General features: G+C 42.1%; 8 protein-coding genes and 1 non-coding gene across 9 annotated transcripts; 3 read left to right on the forward strand and 6 right to left on the reverse strand.

Moving 5' to 3' along the window:
• Nucleotides 1-43: 43 nt before the first annotated feature.
• Nucleotides 44-2,131, forward strand: CBP1 (Cbp1p; the record flags this gene model as incomplete). Its single annotated transcript, XM_037282059.1, has 1 exon — nt 44-2,131. The coding sequence occupies one exon, from the start codon at nt 44-46 to the stop codon at nt 2,129-2,131; it is 2,088 nt and encodes a 695-aa protein (XP_037137954.1).
• A 57-nt stretch (nt 2,132-2,188) lies between these two features.
• Nucleotides 2,189-3,184, reverse strand: NUC1 (ribonuclease; the record flags this gene model as incomplete). Its single annotated transcript, XM_037282060.1, has 1 exon — nt 2,189-3,184. One exon carries the CDS (start codon nt 3,182-3,184, stop codon nt 2,189-2,191), a length of 996 nt encoding a protein of 331 aa, XP_037137955.1.
• A 477-nt stretch (nt 3,185-3,661) lies between these two features.
• LAA1 (AP-1 complex accessory protein LAA1) lies at nt 3,662-9,634 on the reverse strand (the record flags this gene model as incomplete). The annotated part of the gene is made up of 1 exon (XM_037282061.1): nt 3,662-9,634. One exon carries the CDS (start codon nt 9,632-9,634, stop codon nt 3,662-3,664), a length of 5,973 nt encoding a protein of 1,990 aa, XP_037137956.1.
• Nucleotides 9,635-10,006: 372 nt separating this feature from the next.
• HG536_0Btrna4G lies at nt 10,007-10,077 on the reverse strand. The gene has a single exon. It is a non-coding gene; the product is annotated as a tRNA-Gly (tRNA).
• A 308-nt stretch (nt 10,078-10,385) lies between these two features.
• Nucleotides 10,386-12,152, reverse strand: HG536_0B01440 (uncharacterized protein; the record flags this gene model as incomplete). The annotated part of the gene is made up of 1 exon (XM_037282062.1): nt 10,386-12,152. One exon carries the CDS (start codon nt 12,150-12,152, stop codon nt 10,386-10,388), a length of 1,767 nt encoding a protein of 588 aa, XP_037137957.1.
• A 636-nt stretch (nt 12,153-12,788) lies between these two features.
• NCE101 (Nce101p) lies at nt 12,789-12,962 on the reverse strand (the record flags this gene model as incomplete). The annotated part of the gene is made up of 1 exon (XM_037282063.1): nt 12,789-12,962. The coding sequence occupies one exon, from the start codon at nt 12,960-12,962 to the stop codon at nt 12,789-12,791; it is 174 nt and encodes a 57-aa protein (XP_037137958.1).
• A 124-nt stretch (nt 12,963-13,086) lies between these two features.
• On the forward strand, nt 13,087-13,506 carry RNH203 (Rnh203p; the record flags this gene model as incomplete). Its single annotated transcript, XM_037282064.1, has 1 exon — nt 13,087-13,506. The coding sequence occupies one exon, from the start codon at nt 13,087-13,089 to the stop codon at nt 13,504-13,506; it is 420 nt and encodes a 139-aa protein (XP_037137959.1).
• Nucleotides 13,507-13,694: 188 nt separating this feature from the next.
• Nucleotides 13,695-14,681, forward strand: HG536_0B01470 (F-box protein; the record flags this gene model as incomplete). Its single annotated transcript, XM_037282065.1, has 1 exon — nt 13,695-14,681. One exon carries the CDS (start codon nt 13,695-13,697, stop codon nt 14,679-14,681), a length of 987 nt encoding a protein of 328 aa, XP_037137960.1.
• Nucleotides 14,682-14,706: 25 nt separating this feature from the next.
• On the reverse strand, nt 14,707-17,034 carry RCY1 (Rcy1p; the record flags this gene model as incomplete). Its single annotated transcript, XM_037282066.1, has 1 exon — nt 14,707-17,034. The coding sequence occupies one exon, from the start codon at nt 17,032-17,034 to the stop codon at nt 14,707-14,709; it is 2,328 nt and encodes a 775-aa protein (XP_037137961.1).
• Between the last annotated feature and the right edge of the window lie 35 nt (nt 17,035-17,069).

Below are 17,069 nucleotides of genomic sequence, written 5' to 3' on the forward strand. Positions count from 1 at the left end.
CCACCTATTTAATGGATTTACTGTCACTTACTATATATGTCACATGACAGAAGCTTACACAGTGAGATTAAAAAATCTGTTAGTATACGTTGAATTACTAGAACAACTCCGATCCAAAGGTCAAATAGGAGGGCCTTTAAGCTCTCATTTAGCTCTTCATTTGGTGGCAATGCTGCCGAGATTCTTAACATGTCATTCCCTTCACAATACTTTGCATCGTTCGTTATACAGTACTACGTTAGTAAAGGTACCGAGAACCAGATCATTCAGCGACTCAACAGATCATTCTGCAGAGAAAGTATTGGGTATAATACAGAATTCGAAAAAACTCGTCAATAATGAAAAGCCTGCATTCAGAGACTACTGGAAATTCGTGTCGACCACTAAAAACACCGCGAATTCGGTTCTGCGCAGAATACCAATTGACTCCATAGCTCAGTTTGTTAACGCAAATAAGCTCAATTCTTCAACCGTAAGGGGATTTTATAGACGAGAAATGATTTACAACCTCCACTGCGACTTTCAAAAAATCCAAGAACTAGCTGAAAAACTGCATATCGACCCAGAGTTAATCAAGTCGAAAACGGACATTCTAGCCTTTTGCATAAATGACTCGATAAAGACTAAGGACATTATGATCGCCGTTGAAGTATATCTTCTTTACTACAAGCTGTATGAAACAGAGCCTCTAAACAACGATCTGTGCCAATCAATAATCTCGGCCTTGGCATTTGAAAACCCCCGCTACGACCACATACATTTGCTGAAATTTTTGGAGTTGGACCATTTGCATGAAATCAGAAACACTAAGATGACCTTAACGCGGACTCAAATTGCAACTATATGTAATAAGGCGCTGGCATTAGAGCACTCGCCTATTTTAACAAAAAGCGTTTTGGACAGAGCTATGAACATAGAGCTAACGCCTATTTCTGATTTCAGAAACGATAAAATAATTGCGGCTTATCATCTAATAGAGAGAGATTATGCAATAAACAATGCGGCAGGTGTCTTTCTCACCTGGACCACTATCAAGAATTACTATACATCAGTGGAAAAGCATGACCCGCGGATTATTTACAAGTTGATCAACATTTTCACTCACCACAAAGCCTACAGAAAGGCTTGCAAGGAGTTAGTCGCGAGTCTGAGTCCTTATTTTTATTCCAATAATGCACTTTTACTGCCATCCTTAATCGATTACGCTACCAAGACGAATAATTTATCCTTAGCAAGGGAACTCATGAATAACGTTAACAAGTTTCTGGATAAAAATAATACACAGGTTGTTTTGTTTAGCAAACGATGTCTTTCATCGATGTTACGGATGCACCTAAAATTCAAAGATTCAAACGGTGTGGACCGAGTCCTGAAATATATACAAGAATCATTTGGAAAACCTTCAGAAGAGAATCTTTCTTCGATAGTATCTCATTTGGTAGAGATCAAATCATTCGACAACTTGAAAAAAGCTGTACAATTAGTGGACAGCTTTCCTACCAAGAGAGCTCTTTTAGCTTATGCCTCAATCATCAATAAAATCGTCGAATGGCAAATCGCTTCGGATGACAGATTTACCGCAGCATCGTTACCAGTAGTAGATAAACTGCTTCGCAGAGCCCATATTCAAGATCCCAATCACAAGAGCTCACTTTGGAATATCATCGCATCACTATTCATTAAAAAGATAGTACATCATCGAAATTTCCAACGAAAAACATTCAGTTCCAACCTCTACTCCAAGGGAAAAAAATTGGACACTGCAAATTTGGACCTTGCTAAACTACTGTACCTACGGAGCAAGAAAACCCAGAGGGACTCCAGCATGATTGACGTCAATCCATTCATAAGATCGAGTCCGCATAAAATCGTCTTAAAAATTACAGATGGCAATAGATTCGTCATACTTAGAAATATTGCATTGAATGCTATCAAGGGAAGACGCAAAGATATCTTTCTTTGGTGCTGTTCAGAACTATATCAACATGGTATGCCCGTGAAGGAATTACTACTCGATTGGAACATGATGCTTGACCACCAGATGAGACGAGCGAGCTTTCCTGAGAGAAAGCAAATAGATGAGAAACTCTCAATCGGAAAACTGGCCTTCATAAGTAAAAACTTGAAATAAAAGTCATCCTGCACCACCAGCTTTATAGATAGTGTAGTCGCATAAGTTTTCAAATCATCACTTCCCTGGGCCAGGCAATCCCAGAACTTCTTTTGGTGGAGGAAGAGCCTTTTGAAACTCTCTGACAGTAATTTGGCAATTCACTTCTTTGCAAAGTTCCTTCCTTTTATTCGGTGGTACCTTTTGCAAAAATTGGAGGCCTGAACTTCTCTCCAAAGCATCAATTGGCACCTGAAAATCCGTCAATTTGGTCTCATTAGGGATGACATCGTTAGGAAGGACGAAAGCCGCCACAGATATGTTATCAGTGTTTAAATTCCCAACCGGCTTTTCCACTACGATTAGCTTAAAGAAATGCGTGGGAACTGCAATGTTAGGTGGATTTCCAATTACTTCGTAGCAGACTTTGGTCTTCCCATCTACAGGATCCACTTTTGGTAAATAAAGAGGGCCTGTAACGACTCTCACGCTAGTATACTTCTTGGTCAATTGCCTACAAAAGTATTCCAGGTGCGCCCAATAGTCCCTGTTGAATCCATCTCCGACTTGGGGACTAATATTAGTCAAGAAAAAGGTCTCATCCATAGCCTTTTGAGTAAACTTGGCATTCGCAGCGGGAGCTTGGTGACCTCTATCGTATCCAGACCTAAAGTAATCTTTCAACTTCCCGCGAAATATCTCTGGAATTGCTTCATCCTCCTTAAAGAACGAAAACTTTCTGTCAGCATTCCTTGCAGCCAGTGATTCACTTGTTATATGTTCCACAACCCAGTACGGATTTCTTGTCTGTCTGTTGTAGCAAGAAACAAACTCATCTCTGCCCTGTAGATCATGGATTGGCCCTGGAAAGCCGTATTGAAAGAAACCAGAGGGATTCACACTTGATCCAACCAAACTAACGCTTCCATCTGGGCGACTGGGTGCAGGTTCTAGCTTCGATGGAACCGTCTGATCGCCAGCTGGGGCCTTCGATGATCTACCAAATAAATAATTGGCAATCCCACCACCGACTGCAGCACTGCCAAGAACAGTCGCTATATTTTTGTAACTCATAAATATAATATGCTAAGTAGATCGAAGACTATGTCGGATTGATGATTTACAGATGAGGTGAGTTCAAGACTTTTCAAGCGAGATTTATTACGCGGGCTATCTCTTATAAAAGTTGAAATCTCAATTATAATGCACATTGAAAAATCCCAGCTTCGTTAGCACACTAACAGTTGATAACTCTTGGGATCCTCAACGCCCGTATTTATGTAAAAAATCTTCCTTTATGTAAAAAATCTTCCTTCGGCAAACTCCTTTGCTGCCTTGATGTACTCCCGGCAATCGACCACCCGGTACGACCGAACCACAGTCGCTATGGAATGTATCGCTGATTGATACCAAACCAAAAGCAGAGACTTGGCATCAGACTCAGTTCGGACTTGCCTCGAGTCTTCGAGTGACATGTCAGCTAAAGGTCTTGATTACCATTTTTTGTCCTACGCCATGAAAACGTCTGTGGGTTCAATACCCACATTGGCATCAAACGAAGTTTTTCAACAATAGATCGGCTTTTCGTCCTGAGGGGCCGCTGCTACCAAATTCTGGGGATTTCTCTATGATGTGCTCGATGCGAGCTCTTTGCTTTTCGTCTAGAAGGCTGCTAGACGCAATCTTGAAGCTTTCCTTGTCCATGGCTATGAGTGTCATCATTCTGCCTCCGACTCTCTCATCTGGCACTCCATCCTTTCCGCAGTATAAGAGCTCCAATGACAGTATTACAGCCATGGCTGTTGGTGCTGACTTTGGTTCAGTGTCCAGAACTCGCTTGACAAAATGTTGAACAAACTCAAACATCAGATCTACAGTCTGGGTGTCCTCTCTGCCAATGGATTTGAAAATCTCCAGGATCAGGTTTCTAATGATGTATCGGCAGGCGTGCTGACTCATTCCTTTGTTAACAAGTGACCTCAAGCCATGCATAGTTATTGCTTGAGTGTCGGAACTGCGCAGGCCCGATAGAATCAAAGAAATGAACCTATTCAAATCACTTTCAGTGAAATAAGGATAGTTATTTGCTAGCAGGATAAAGCAGATCGCCAATTGATTAGTTAACTGTACCTGGTCAAACAAAGCTTTTTTTATCGATTCGAAAAAAGTCTGCATCAAACAACTATTCAGGCTTCCAGATAGTAGGTTTCGTGAGACGGACTTTAAAAGGGGTAAAACGATGGGAATCACCTCTTCCCGGGCGTCTGATTCAAAGATTTCCCCGATCATGAACAGCAAACAGGAGTACAAGTCGACTTTGAAGAGGTCGTCAAATTTACCCACATTTGATTCTAGGGCTGAGAAGGATGCGCGCAGCAAACGAACTTCATCTTCTGCTAAGCCTGCTGTTCTCGATACTTCATTCTCCAAACTGCTATACTTAATAAAAGGAAGAAGCTGTGCAATGGGCTTTATGAGAAGCCTCAGTAATTCGTACAGCTTGTCGATGCCTTGCAAAAAAGTGTCATGAGTGTCATTCTTCTTAACATATCTCATGATCAAATCATTGATTATCCGAACAAGCATCAGCTTTTCCTGATTATTTCCCATTGTCATGATTCGATCTAGGACGCCCACTATTTCCTCGTTTGTGCCGTCTTCGAACAGGAGATCCAGTGGAACACAACACATCAGCAAGCTATGCAACGCAGGTAAAATCTTCATCAACACTTCATGATCGTCTAAAGATTTGACGACTATTTCCATGCATTGTATAAACAGAATTAACATGAAGCTTTCTGTCTCTGTTTTGCTCAAGCGCTGTAAAACCACGTCAGGATTTGCTTCAAGTACACAGCTTAATGCCACAACCATATTCAGCCAGGCGCCTTCAAAAAGCTCCAGTTTACTTTTCTCAAAAAAAGACTCCTTGATATGCCCTCCGGTTAATTCATCTGTCTGCTTGCCCTCATATTTTACCATCGCATACTCTCTCAACGATATGATCCAAAGAGGCACTAATATATCCCAATAGTTCTCTGTGAACTCTCTGAGATTCAATTCATCAGTATTAACAGACTTTTCTGTCAACTCAGCCCAGGCGCTTAGGACTGAGAGCTCAATTTTTTTCTTAGACTTTTGGGTCTCGATCAGCACATCTCCCAGTCTCACAGATGATTTGTTCTCATTAAAAATGCCAAGACAGTCGATGAGCAATTGAGAGACTCTATGCATTTCTTGTACCGTAGATATGCCGGAAGTGAGAATTTCCGCTGAAAGGTCTATGGCAGATACCACAATGTCAGGCGGAGTACCTGAGTTAAATGCGGGCATCATTGCGCTCACAATTTGGGCCTCCTGCTGCTGTAGCTCTGAGGGTCCGCTCTCACTGCTTCGTAAAGACGAGTTAGCTTTCAAAACTAGCCTCAGGATGTCCAATCCTAAAGATTTCACTGATGCTACACTGCTGGTAGAAGCCTGAAAAGCCAGTTTAATCAATTCTGGAATTTTTCGACTTAACAGTACGGATTTGCCCTCTCTTCGGGCAGAAGCTAAACATAAATGCTTCACCATTTTAAGTATCAGCAATCTTGCACGCCACGGAAGCAAATCAGAATTTTGCGAGCCGTCAAAATCAGCTAATTCGGCCTGCGCAATGGATTTCTCTTCCTCAGAAGGAATTTCCTCGTCACCCTCTTTTTTAAACCTTATCTTCTTCAGTAAACCATTCAAGGTTCGGTAATAACTAAAGAAGAGTCGCCACTTGCTAATATGGAAAATCACGTAGAGTTTATCAAACCACTTGATCTCATCTTCTGGGGATTGACCCATCCAGGTGAAAAGATAATTTTGGAGCTCTTTCGATGAAGGGGATAAAAAAAGCCATCTCCAACTGGAGTTCTCAAGATCCTGAGCGAATAGATGTCCCTTCTGAAGTTTCGTTAGCAAGCAGAAGAGATCAAAACATTTCATGACGCTCAGGGAGCTGAATGAGTTGGGAATATTTCCATTTTTCACCATAAAATGGCAGTTACAGCAAGCCGAGGAAAACCCGACGAGGATGGCGCCGTTCACAATTGATTCGGCCAGCTTTATAAAGATTCTATCATCCAAGCTGTTCTGATTCTTGAAGATTGCCAAATTCGCGTAAATTTCTAGTGCTAACAATTGGTGTGCCGTAGAATTGGAGATCGCAAGCCCATAAATCAAATATTTGAACCTTTCGCATACGTTAGCAGGGAGTTCTGAGATGTAAGCACCAATCGCCTCGCTCAAACTTTGGAGAATTAGTCCAACAGTCAAATGTGAATCGGTTTCCAGACAGTAGTTGTATCTAAGTACTGATGATCCATACATCCCATACGATGGATTGGTGGAGATATCTTCTAAACACCCAAGTAGGGTGGAAGCTGTTGTGTGGTCTATCGCAGCATGCTTATCTATGAGCAAGTGCATTGCCTTTAGAGACCAACAATGAACGACAGGATGAGGATCGCTGATGAGACTTAAAATGACATCAAATATTCTGCAAAAGGGCGCATCTGCTGGACGATACCTATATATATTGACCAAAGATAACGCTCGGAGCACCCGTGTGAAAGGTTCATCTACTTTTATCAGTCCGTCTATTAGAATATCGACCCGTTCGGTAACCATGTCTTTTCCTGCTCTATCTTCATCGCTGTTTCGATTAATAATACCACAAACAAGTCCTATACATTTGGCCTTCATCTCCGTCAACAAATGGTCATTATCAAATTTGATCTTATCCACCGATTTTAATAGCAGTTCGCCAACAGAGTGCTCTAAAGTAATCCCTTCTTCATGCATAACTTCAAGGGCTTTGTTTATAGATACCAGCGTGTTAGCAGCAATAGCGACGTTTCGTAAAGTTGAAGTGGTTCTGCAAAACATTGAGGAATTCAGAGTTTCAATGATGGAGTATTTTATCTTGTCATTCAGGAACGGAAACTTTAACGAAAAAACCTCCATCGATGCATCAATCAACGCAGTTGTGATCTTGGGGCTGCATTTGTCCGATGACGAGTATCCTCCAGCGCAATAAAGCGTTAGCAGATAATCTTGAGAAAGTGCACAGGAAATTGGCTTTGTAATCTCATTCTCAAATTCGAAATTCCAACTCCATTGTTTGGATTCAAAACTCAAATGCTGCCTGAGCTCGCCGTGATCTTTTACATAAAGCTCTGAAACGTTTGCTCCTGAAAGCCTGCTTGAAAGCCCGTAGGCAAAACCGTCGTCTTGGCGTAACAGAGTGACTACCGATGGTTCTCCAAAATTTGGTGTTTGCTCTGAGCTTGATTTCTTCCCATCTGCAACAGAGGTCAGCGATTCAATTAGAGAGTGAGTACCTTCGCTGTAAAGATTGGGATCTGAAAAGTTTTTCATGATTAAAATTAACAAAGAGCTATTAAAGTCATCTTTGATGTATTTGTGAAGCCGGAGATGGATCTGCAGTAGTCTTAGTTCATTTGTGAGCAGCGCTTTGTCGATTTTATCAGATTTTTCAATTATGGCATGATTAAAGCTGGAACATTTGGTCAATAAGTAAGAAACTTGTTTTGCAACAGCCTTGTTTCCAATGCTATCATTACCCAAGAAAGCCAATAGACATGTCAGAGCATGATTCCTTATCTCTAGATTTCTGTACAAGTCGTCTTCATGACGGGAACTGTAGTTGTGCGTGAGCAGCACCTTCCAAAAGAGAAAAAGCTGTGAGGACTGCATCTGCAAATATCGATCATCCTTGTAGTTCATACATCCTATTAACAGAATCCAGCAAAGTAGATTTTTGGAATAGAGAGGTGTGGTTGTCGTCGTCGTATGGTTTTTGATGAAGGAGGTAGCAAATACAGTAATCCTCATAATTAGCTCGAATGAAACATAGTCCTTATCAGCACAGGCAATCAAATTGGCAATGACTAGAGCATGACCATGATTCGCAGTATAGAGAAAATTATCATCCTGCTTGAAATTCTTTGAAAGGGCATTCAAGGATCCTTCTATTGTTCCACTCAGATATTGTGGGAAGTTAGATAAGAAAAGCTTGAGGACCGCACTGGCGTGTATCCGAAGAGTGAAATTATCGCAAATGCTCAACCTTATGAGAGTCTTCTTAACCTCGTCAACAAGGTGCTTTTCGTTACCAAAGCAGGACGAAAGTTCAGACAGCAGCAGCTGTGCCAGGTCTAAGAGGGCTAAATTGAGCCACAGATTTTCAGGATCGCTGTTTATTGTGTAGTCGCTAGTTGTGTCAGCCGCACTCTGGCTGGGGCTCAGCAGTTGTAAAACGATTAGATTCTTGGAGGACTCTTCTATCTTGGGTAACAACAGCGTATGCATATAAACAAAATACCGTAAACTCCTCGACATCGAATCTACCCTATGATTGGAGGTACATGAAGGACTGAATATAGAGCTTGCTAAAGTCCTGACAATCTCCAAATATTGGGAGCCTTCGAAAAAGCTTATGTCGGCTGACAAGCATAATCCAAGGAAGTGCACAATCGACTCAAAAGTCCCAGCTTGAGCATCTCGAGTGACTGATCGCTCAAATAACGTTGCGTAGAACTGAAGAATTTGCTCAATACCTAAAACCTCTGATATCTTGAAATAATCAAACATAACCTCGGCTAGTGTCCTCGCGACGACATGGCGTGAGAAGTCATTGACGAATCCCAGCGGCCCTAGTTCGCCTTCAGAGTAGTTGGCTAGTATGGCATTTTCCAAGTTATGCTTATTGTCCTTCACAAAAGATTCTCGCCGAAAGTGGTACGACCAGATTTCCATTATGGCTGAAACCATGTCAGTTGAAAACTCCTGTCTATCCGAGCATATAGCTTCAAAGACTTTCTTGGACAGCTTGGAAAACTTGGGAAAATATTCATGGTAAAAGGAAGAACCGCCCACGTTCTTTAAAATTGCCTTAAGGAGCTGCATTAGAGAAGTAGCGAAAGTTGCATGAGCATACTTACTTTTCTCCATTATCTTCTTGAGATTTTTAAAGATAATTCCAAAAAGAAGCGGAGCCAAGGAAGATAACTGCTGATTAAACGTTTCATAGAACTGTATCAGGGCGATACATGCCATTTCCTTGGCAGCCGATCGAATATAGCTGCGCTTCTTGCTTGACTTCTTTTTCTTCTTCTCTGTTACTTCGATTGTAACGTCATCTTCCGCTAAAACTGTTGCTAACAATTCTGCTGAGTCATAAATTCTGCCAGGTCTAACCTTCTCCAGTCGCGTCAGATACAGTCCGTATAAATGAGAGAGAGCTTGGAAGACATAGTACGAATCTAGTTGTTCGTCCTCTGGTAGGCCCGCATTGTACCTTATAAAGGCATCGATTTCAGCACAAACGCCCAAAAATTCTTCGCAACGGCTATCATCATCTTTCAAAGCCTCTTCTGCGTTCACTTCTTCCAATTTTAAGGCGACCCAAGAAAGAAGAGCGTGTTTCTTGTTAACTGACGACTCGATTCTTTCAACCAACTTAGCTTCACTCATCCGTCATAAGTTAGGAGAAGAGTAACCAGAAAAGCAGATAATGGTGTCAACTTCTGCACCCGTAACACCAGCAGCAGTTCTTGAACAATGACCGCCGTTTTCTATCAAGTCAACGCGAGGTCCACTTTCTAAGGCTACATAGAGATAATCGAAATAATGTTGGCAAGAATTTTATCACTTTCAAAGATAGGTCTAGGACCTGACACCTGGCCTATATTGAAGAAATCGACTGAATTGCTGAGTATTTTCGAGTTTGCGTAGCTCTTGACCATTGATTTCAATCTGGTCAGATGGGTGGTTAATCCATCCCCCATCTCATTAGACTCTTTATAGACTCTTCATTATGTCGAAGAGTGTATGAGCTGCAAAAAATGCGCAAGCCCGGAATCGAACCGGGGGCCCAACGATGGCAACGTTGGATTTTACCACTAAACCACTTGCGCTTATAAGTTTTTGAATTGGAAAGTTAAGAAACGAATAAGAAGTCATTTACTTTCTTCTAAGAACCCCGTTTGCGTAATCTGTCTGCATGCATCTTCGCTTGGCATATTTGAACATCGCGTATTGGCACATAATGTAATAGGTGTCACATTTTTTTAATGTTTCGTTCGCGAGATCTAGCTTTAGATCTCAGAAATCTTACCGGGTTACGACGTTCACGCAGTCGTAGAAGTCACTTTTGATACAAAAGGTTATTTCTATCTATGCTGTCCAAGCGCCTACAGCGCATTCCTTGGTATAGCAGTGGAGCTCATTTCTCGGCTGCTCGCTCTGATAGACTTGTAGGGAAAAACGACGTCATTTGGAAATCTGGCAAGATGTTACTAATCGGAATATCAAAATCCTGCAGCAGTTGGTCCAATATCTGGTCTTGTTCAGATTGCCCAAAAAATTCGACACTCATTTCAACAGATGCCCCGCTCGTTGGGTCTTTCATTAATTGCGTTACGCTTTCATTGACTTGGGAATAGAGTTCCATAGTTTTCTTGTTAAACTCCTTGAAAATAGAGTTCAAAACACTAAAAGACTTTTCTCCTACAGGCGAGGAGTTCTTCAGCTTTAGCAGTATGTTGATACCCAATTCACAGTCCTTTTCAACATCTATATGTTTTTCAGATATTAAACCAAGGTTAATTTGATGCTGATAAAACATTAAACATGTAACGCTGAAAAAGATGGTGTGGATTGAAAACCAATAGCTAGCACTGAGAAGATCGTTTTTCAACATTTCATCGGAAAGGCAAATAACTTTGTGGGCCACTTGAATGCATTTGTTAGCCATTGAAATTTGAAAATCGAAGAGAGGTGAAGTGATCGCCAGATAGTGGATAAATGGCTTATAAAGAATAATCTTCGCCAACAGATAATCCAAATACAGAAGCTTGGCCGGTTTTAAATAATATGCTCTTTCGTCATCGTTGAAGAATGAGGAGTCAGGTTTAAGCTGATAGGGTAGCTCTTGGAACCATTTCTCCAGCTGCTCTTCCAACGTAAGTATATTGATGTAGGTAGCCTGGTCCCACGTCAAGACCGGATAGAGGCTTTCATGGATCCTTGCCATGATTAACATGAGCTTTGTGTGTTGGTTGTTCATGCCGCAACTACTGATTTTTCCCCATTCCTGCTCCAGAATTCCATCACGGGTGATTTTCTCGTCATCAACATCGCAAGGCAGCTCCTGGTTGACCGCAGCTTCGGCAAGAGCTCTAGGAAGACCTAGGATGCAGCTCATGTACAAATCAACCTTGTAGACACTCCAAAACAATCTCTTCTTGGTTTCGTCTTCTATCACGGTCGGTCCAACCGACGAAGTCCTTTTATGAAGACCTTCAATAATGGCTGCCCGCAGGGCAATCCCGATGTAGGAATAACAAGTGTTCAAGTTTGCAGAACACTGTAAAAACATGGTCAACATGAACATAGTCTGAATTGAATAGATGTCCCGCACGTTGGTAACGTCAATTAACGACTTTGCCATCTCAAAATATTTGTAACCCGCTTCCCTATAAAGATCTCGAGCGACCACATCACTCTTTTCACAGTCTTCCTTCCCGAACAGAGCACCCACTGCTATCACCGAGTAAATCAGGGGCAGCGATTTAAGCTGTCGCTCAGTAAAATGAGTCGTATCCTTTGCATCGTACAGCGAAATCAAGTCTTCAATAACAGATGGCCGATATAGGAACCTGAACAGGACACAGACATTATCCCAAGTCTTGTGAATCAGTTGGATCGCCACATCTCTATCAGGTAAATCCTGCAACACTCGTCTAGGTAACGGAGATTCCTGCGTTTTCCGACGCACCTGACGGGGACTCCTTCTATCTTGGTATACACAGTGCTTATTTCCAAACGCTTGGCAAAGAGAACACGGCTGTTGACCATCACACTTTTTCTTCTTCAATCTGCAAAAATCGCATGCCTTTGAAGCTCTGAAGCTTCCTGTTTTCAACTCTTTCGTTGCTGAGTCTATCGAAAGAACCAGCATTTTTGACTGTGACCGTTTCTCAGGTGCCATTGTTCCTCGCAAGCAGAGGCCCGATCACTCTTAATCAATGGAACCAAGACAAATTACCACTGATCAACATTCAATGAGGAACAGCCCTCTTCAGGGACTCTGACAGATTGTTTTCCCATTCCCCAGACCTATGCAATTTCCAGAGTTAGTCAGAGTTAGTCAGATTTTCGCACCTGCGCATAGCAGCATAGACTGAAAAAACATCAAAATTGTAACCGCCAAGTTGACCTCTCAACATCTCATGCATCCGCGTTCTGATCTGACAGAGCTAATTAGACTCAGCCACTCAAGGGCAGAATCATTCATTATTGCCACTTTCTACATCTTCTCTAGCTTCATCGTTCTTACAGACATAGTATTTTTCATATTAGCGATCTCGCTTAGGAAATACGTCATAGAAATTTCTTTCTTGGCGTTCAGGACATACTGCTGTACCCATTTCGATGGATCTAACCGATACCGTCGAGGTTCAGCAAACAATTGAATATTTAAAAGTCTACTCTTGCATGTGTATATATTTCCGTTGAGACTTTGGATACCTGCCGGTGATAAGCGTGTTGCGGCAACCAACCGTAGAGAGTAGCGACTCGCGCGACCCATTCTGGAGCTCTACTGAAGGTTCGGCCGCAGGTTCCTTCAGTTCTCCCGAGAAAACCGCCTGTGGTATTTCTTCATGATCAGTTCGTTCAGGCGATGGCCCTCGGGTCTTCCTACCTTTCTTTCGTACAGGTAATAGCTCAAAGTGCCCACCATGAGGGCATAAATGGGATCGAGGAAACGGCCTAGGAGATACGGAGCTTGATGTGCCATTGGCTGCAATCGATGCGTTTGCCTCGCTTACTGCTGCTAAAGAGCTTCTTTTCTTGCTCGCTCTCTGTATAAAAGCAGCTCTTGAAAAGCCCAAGATCATCGATCCTGGCAGACCAGGCGACAGATGGAGCGAAAGGTAGACCTGACGGGAGATCACGACGCGTTACCCACTTACACAGCACATCTGGTGCCTTGCAAGGTCAGATACTCGGGGCCTACCGCCGAGTTTCAGGACAATCTCCATATGGACAGCGAGCACCATCGGTCGCTGAAGAAACCTGAAGCCGAACAGCAGTGCGACGTCTCGCACGTCACGTACATCAGAGGCAGGAAGATCGTTGGACGACAGGTTTTTGGTTCTGCCGAGTACACGGCGTTCCTGATGAACAGCTCCTCAGACGCGTCAGGCGACCTGACCATGAAACCGATAGCCAGGGTCTCGGAGATTGTGAACTACGAACGGGATGGAAACGAGGGTAGGCTGCACGAGGAAGTCGGCAGACTCGAGGAGCTCCTAGAGCTCAGTGACATGGTTCATTCATAAGGAAGAACGGTCACGTGACCGAAGCCGAAAGCTTTACAGCGCGATAAGCTGGTTGAAGCTATACAGCGATGTTCCTTGAATGTCTAGCTGAATGGTAGTTGGGAGTAGTCTGGTTGACTCACGTTTTGGTTGACGATTTGATGTAAATTTCTCGGTAGAACAATAATACGGCTTAACAGAGATAGACGATGGGGATAAAAAGAAGTAGTGTTCAAGGTTCTCGAGAAAGAGATATAAAAATGGTTAAATGCGATGTCAAGATACGATTTTTCGAGGGCCTGCCGCATGAGATCGTGATCAGAATACTCAGCCTTATCTCTAGAAGGGATTTGATTGCGCTTTCGAGCGCAAATCACGGATTGCGCCGGCTTTTTCTACCTTATCTCTTTGCATACACCAAAGTCTCTTGGGATGATCTAATATCTAACTGGAATAAGCACCAGAAACCATTCCCGATAGGGGTATCTCAACTTATAGAGTCTTTGCGATTGACTGGGTGCTGCTCGAAGAGCGAGTGGACATTCCCTTTTGCAGAGCTATATTCATCGCCAAGGCTTCCGAATTTGAAAAGCCTTGCAATGCCTACTTCCGGCTCCACCAACTTTTTCAAGTATTCCTCGAAGGGATCACATTTGCGAAGACTAAAAATCACAGCTACCAAGCCGGGATCTGTCTTTAACCTTGAGCACCTCAGGCCGTTTGAACAGCTAAAGAAACTCAGCTTGCAGGACTACGAAATCGAATCCTTTGATGAGGATCCGAGTTGCTGCAGGCTTTTAGACTCTCTGGAGCTAATCAATTGCAGTTGGTGCTATCCATTCGAACTGGAAAATTTCGGTCGCTGTAAGATCCAGAAGATCGAACTTTGCTATTCCAACGCTTTCATCATCAGCGAAAGGTTCAAGATGTTTCTCAGTAGTCCTAACTTCGAAAATTTGAACCATCTCAGCATTACTAACCATGCTTCAAACTTGAAGTTGACGTTATCGGTGCAAGTTGTCAAACTCATCGAATCCAATCCAACGTTGGTTACACTGAAGTTAAATGGTAATATTTACGATGAGACTCTGCAGCAGTTCACTGCTTCTGATATCGATAATTGTATCAACCATGTGGCACTGAACAACGTCAAAATCTTCTATTCCAGCTTTTTCAGAAAGCATCAGGCTGTGTAAAATGCATTTTGTTCAAGTACACAAACTACATAATAGTACAATCCTTCACGCCTAAACCGTAAATCACCTTCTCAACGTCTCTTTTGACCTTGACCCAATCACTCCGTCGTTCGACAAACTCGTAAATCTCTTCCTGGGAAAAAATACCATGGAATCTTCCGGCATCAGATATCATTTTGCCGAGCTCCTTAGAGTCCTTACCTGAAATGAGATAGAGCTGAGCGACATTCTTCAGCGCAGCGAAAAGCGGCACAATATTCTTCTGCTTCAGCTTGTATGCAATAAAGTCGTAGTAGCAATTGAGATCACAGATCAAGAAAATGGCGCCATCAGAGGAAATGAAATTCTTCTTGATGTGTTTCACTATTTCATTGAAGAACCTCTCGCCTATCTCTTGTTGGTACACATCAATCGTACCTTTATCTGTTGCACCTGTCAACAGAAAGGAATGATTAGATAGAAGCTCCACAATTTTTTCAGCACATTGTGTGGGCTTAATTTCTCTAGAGTTCCGGTCCTTTGGATCAGGATTAAAATCCGTGGGGATTTGAACCGTGTTGAAGACAAACTCAACCTCATCCATCAATTTATTGATACCAATGTTTAGACCCTCGGCAACATAGTCATCTAATAGATTTTCGAAATTCTTCTTTGCTTGCACAACGTCATTGAGGAAGTCACGGTTCTTGTCTATAATGTTCTTATGCAACAATTCATCTCGATAGAAAATTGAGATCATCTGCAGGATGATATCACCGATGTTGATCAACTCGGTGAATTGAACGAGTGGCTCTACTTGAGTTTCAACACCCTCTAGCTTCAGTTCTACTCTTTGAATTTCGTTCGAGTCATACCGCTTCAATAACGTCATTGCTTTGTCAAACGCAGGTTTAATGTGGTTGGTGCTCAGTTGGTCAATGAGGATCTTGAAGAGTTCCTGACACCGGACCTTCACTATCTGCGTCGCGTTTTCAACAGCGTAAAAACTGCACATTTGGTCCGTTCTGTCTTGTGCCTTTTTCACAATCTTATAACAGAGATCCAAGCTCACTAATGTCTTGATATTTTGCAAATTGTTCGTTATGAGGTTTAAGTTGTAAGCAAGCTGTAGTTGTTCTTCTGTCTTTTGCCTCTCATTATTAGGAAGCTTGAAAATTCTGGTAAATGAGCTCAGGAAATCATTCTTATCGTCAACTATGTTCTTTTCATCAAAGCTCTGATCTCGGAGAGAGTTATAAATGTATTCGCTGGCTTCCTTTTCTTTTATGGCAGCTTCTTTTTTGTATTCTAGGAACTTCTCAGAAGTTTCTTTCTCAAACGCTTGCGGTTGCATGTCCAGATATTTTATGATCATCGGTTCCAAATACATGTCAAGAAATTCCTTCATCACTTCATGAAAAGATGGCCCCGCATTTTTGGATTCTATCATCTCATCGCACATGCTTTTCGTCACCAAGGAGTATACGACAGGCATGAAGTTTAATCGTGCATCATTAAGGCTGAACAAATTATTGAGAAAATCCAGAAGAGTATCTTGAATGAAGCTTTCGATGAACTGCAAGACGACCGGATATCTATCTTCAAAAAGCAGATCGATCAGCTTTATTTTGGAATTTAAGAAGTCACGCATCTCTACCAGGGTATCGACCAGCAATTTTGTTTCTAAAACGCCGTCATCATTGAAGAATGACTCAAACGATATTGGTTTTCCTGCATACTCCGCTTTCGACCTAAAGAATTCCACCGCATTTTTTTCTTCATGACATAGTAGTAATACTAGAATGAACCTGTTAACCGCCTCATAATTCTCGAGGTTATAATTGTCCTCCATTTCCTGTAGAACTGAATTAGTGAAAATCTCTTTCAATATGGCGAGGTTCTGCTCGATAGTTTGACATTCCTGCGGGTCGTTGTAGTTGGACTTGTTGTATCGACTAATGTAATTGAAGATCTTGACTTGCATGACGGGATCATTATCGTAATGTTCTGGAAAAAAATGGGCCATATTATTCTGCTTCAGCTTGACACAGTATGAATGAAAACAACGATAAAATCGCCTGTAGGTTTGTTTGGCATTCTTGGATGAAAAGGTCCTCACGACATCGAATATCGAAGCCGAATCCTCGGAAGTCTCGCTCAGCGATCCGAGAGCGCCTGACGCCTCTTCTAGTTCAATGTCTTTCTTCAATCCCATCCTCAATAGTTTCTCACACCAGTATCTATCATCATCATAGCCATGTAGGTGGGCATCGTGAACATTCTTATTGATTTGTTGGAAAGTTAAGTAATCTCTAGTATTCAGATTCCCAGCGATGTTTACCACGATTCCTTTGACCTTCAGCAAATCTTCCATATTATCATAAGCCAATCTTTTTTATTATAATACCG

Source organism: Torulaspora globosa, chromosome 2 (genome assembly GCF_014133895.1).
Source record: "Torulaspora globosa chromosome 2, complete sequence".
NCBI lineage: Eukaryota > Fungi > Ascomycota > Saccharomycetes > Saccharomycetales > Saccharomycetaceae > Torulaspora > Torulaspora globosa.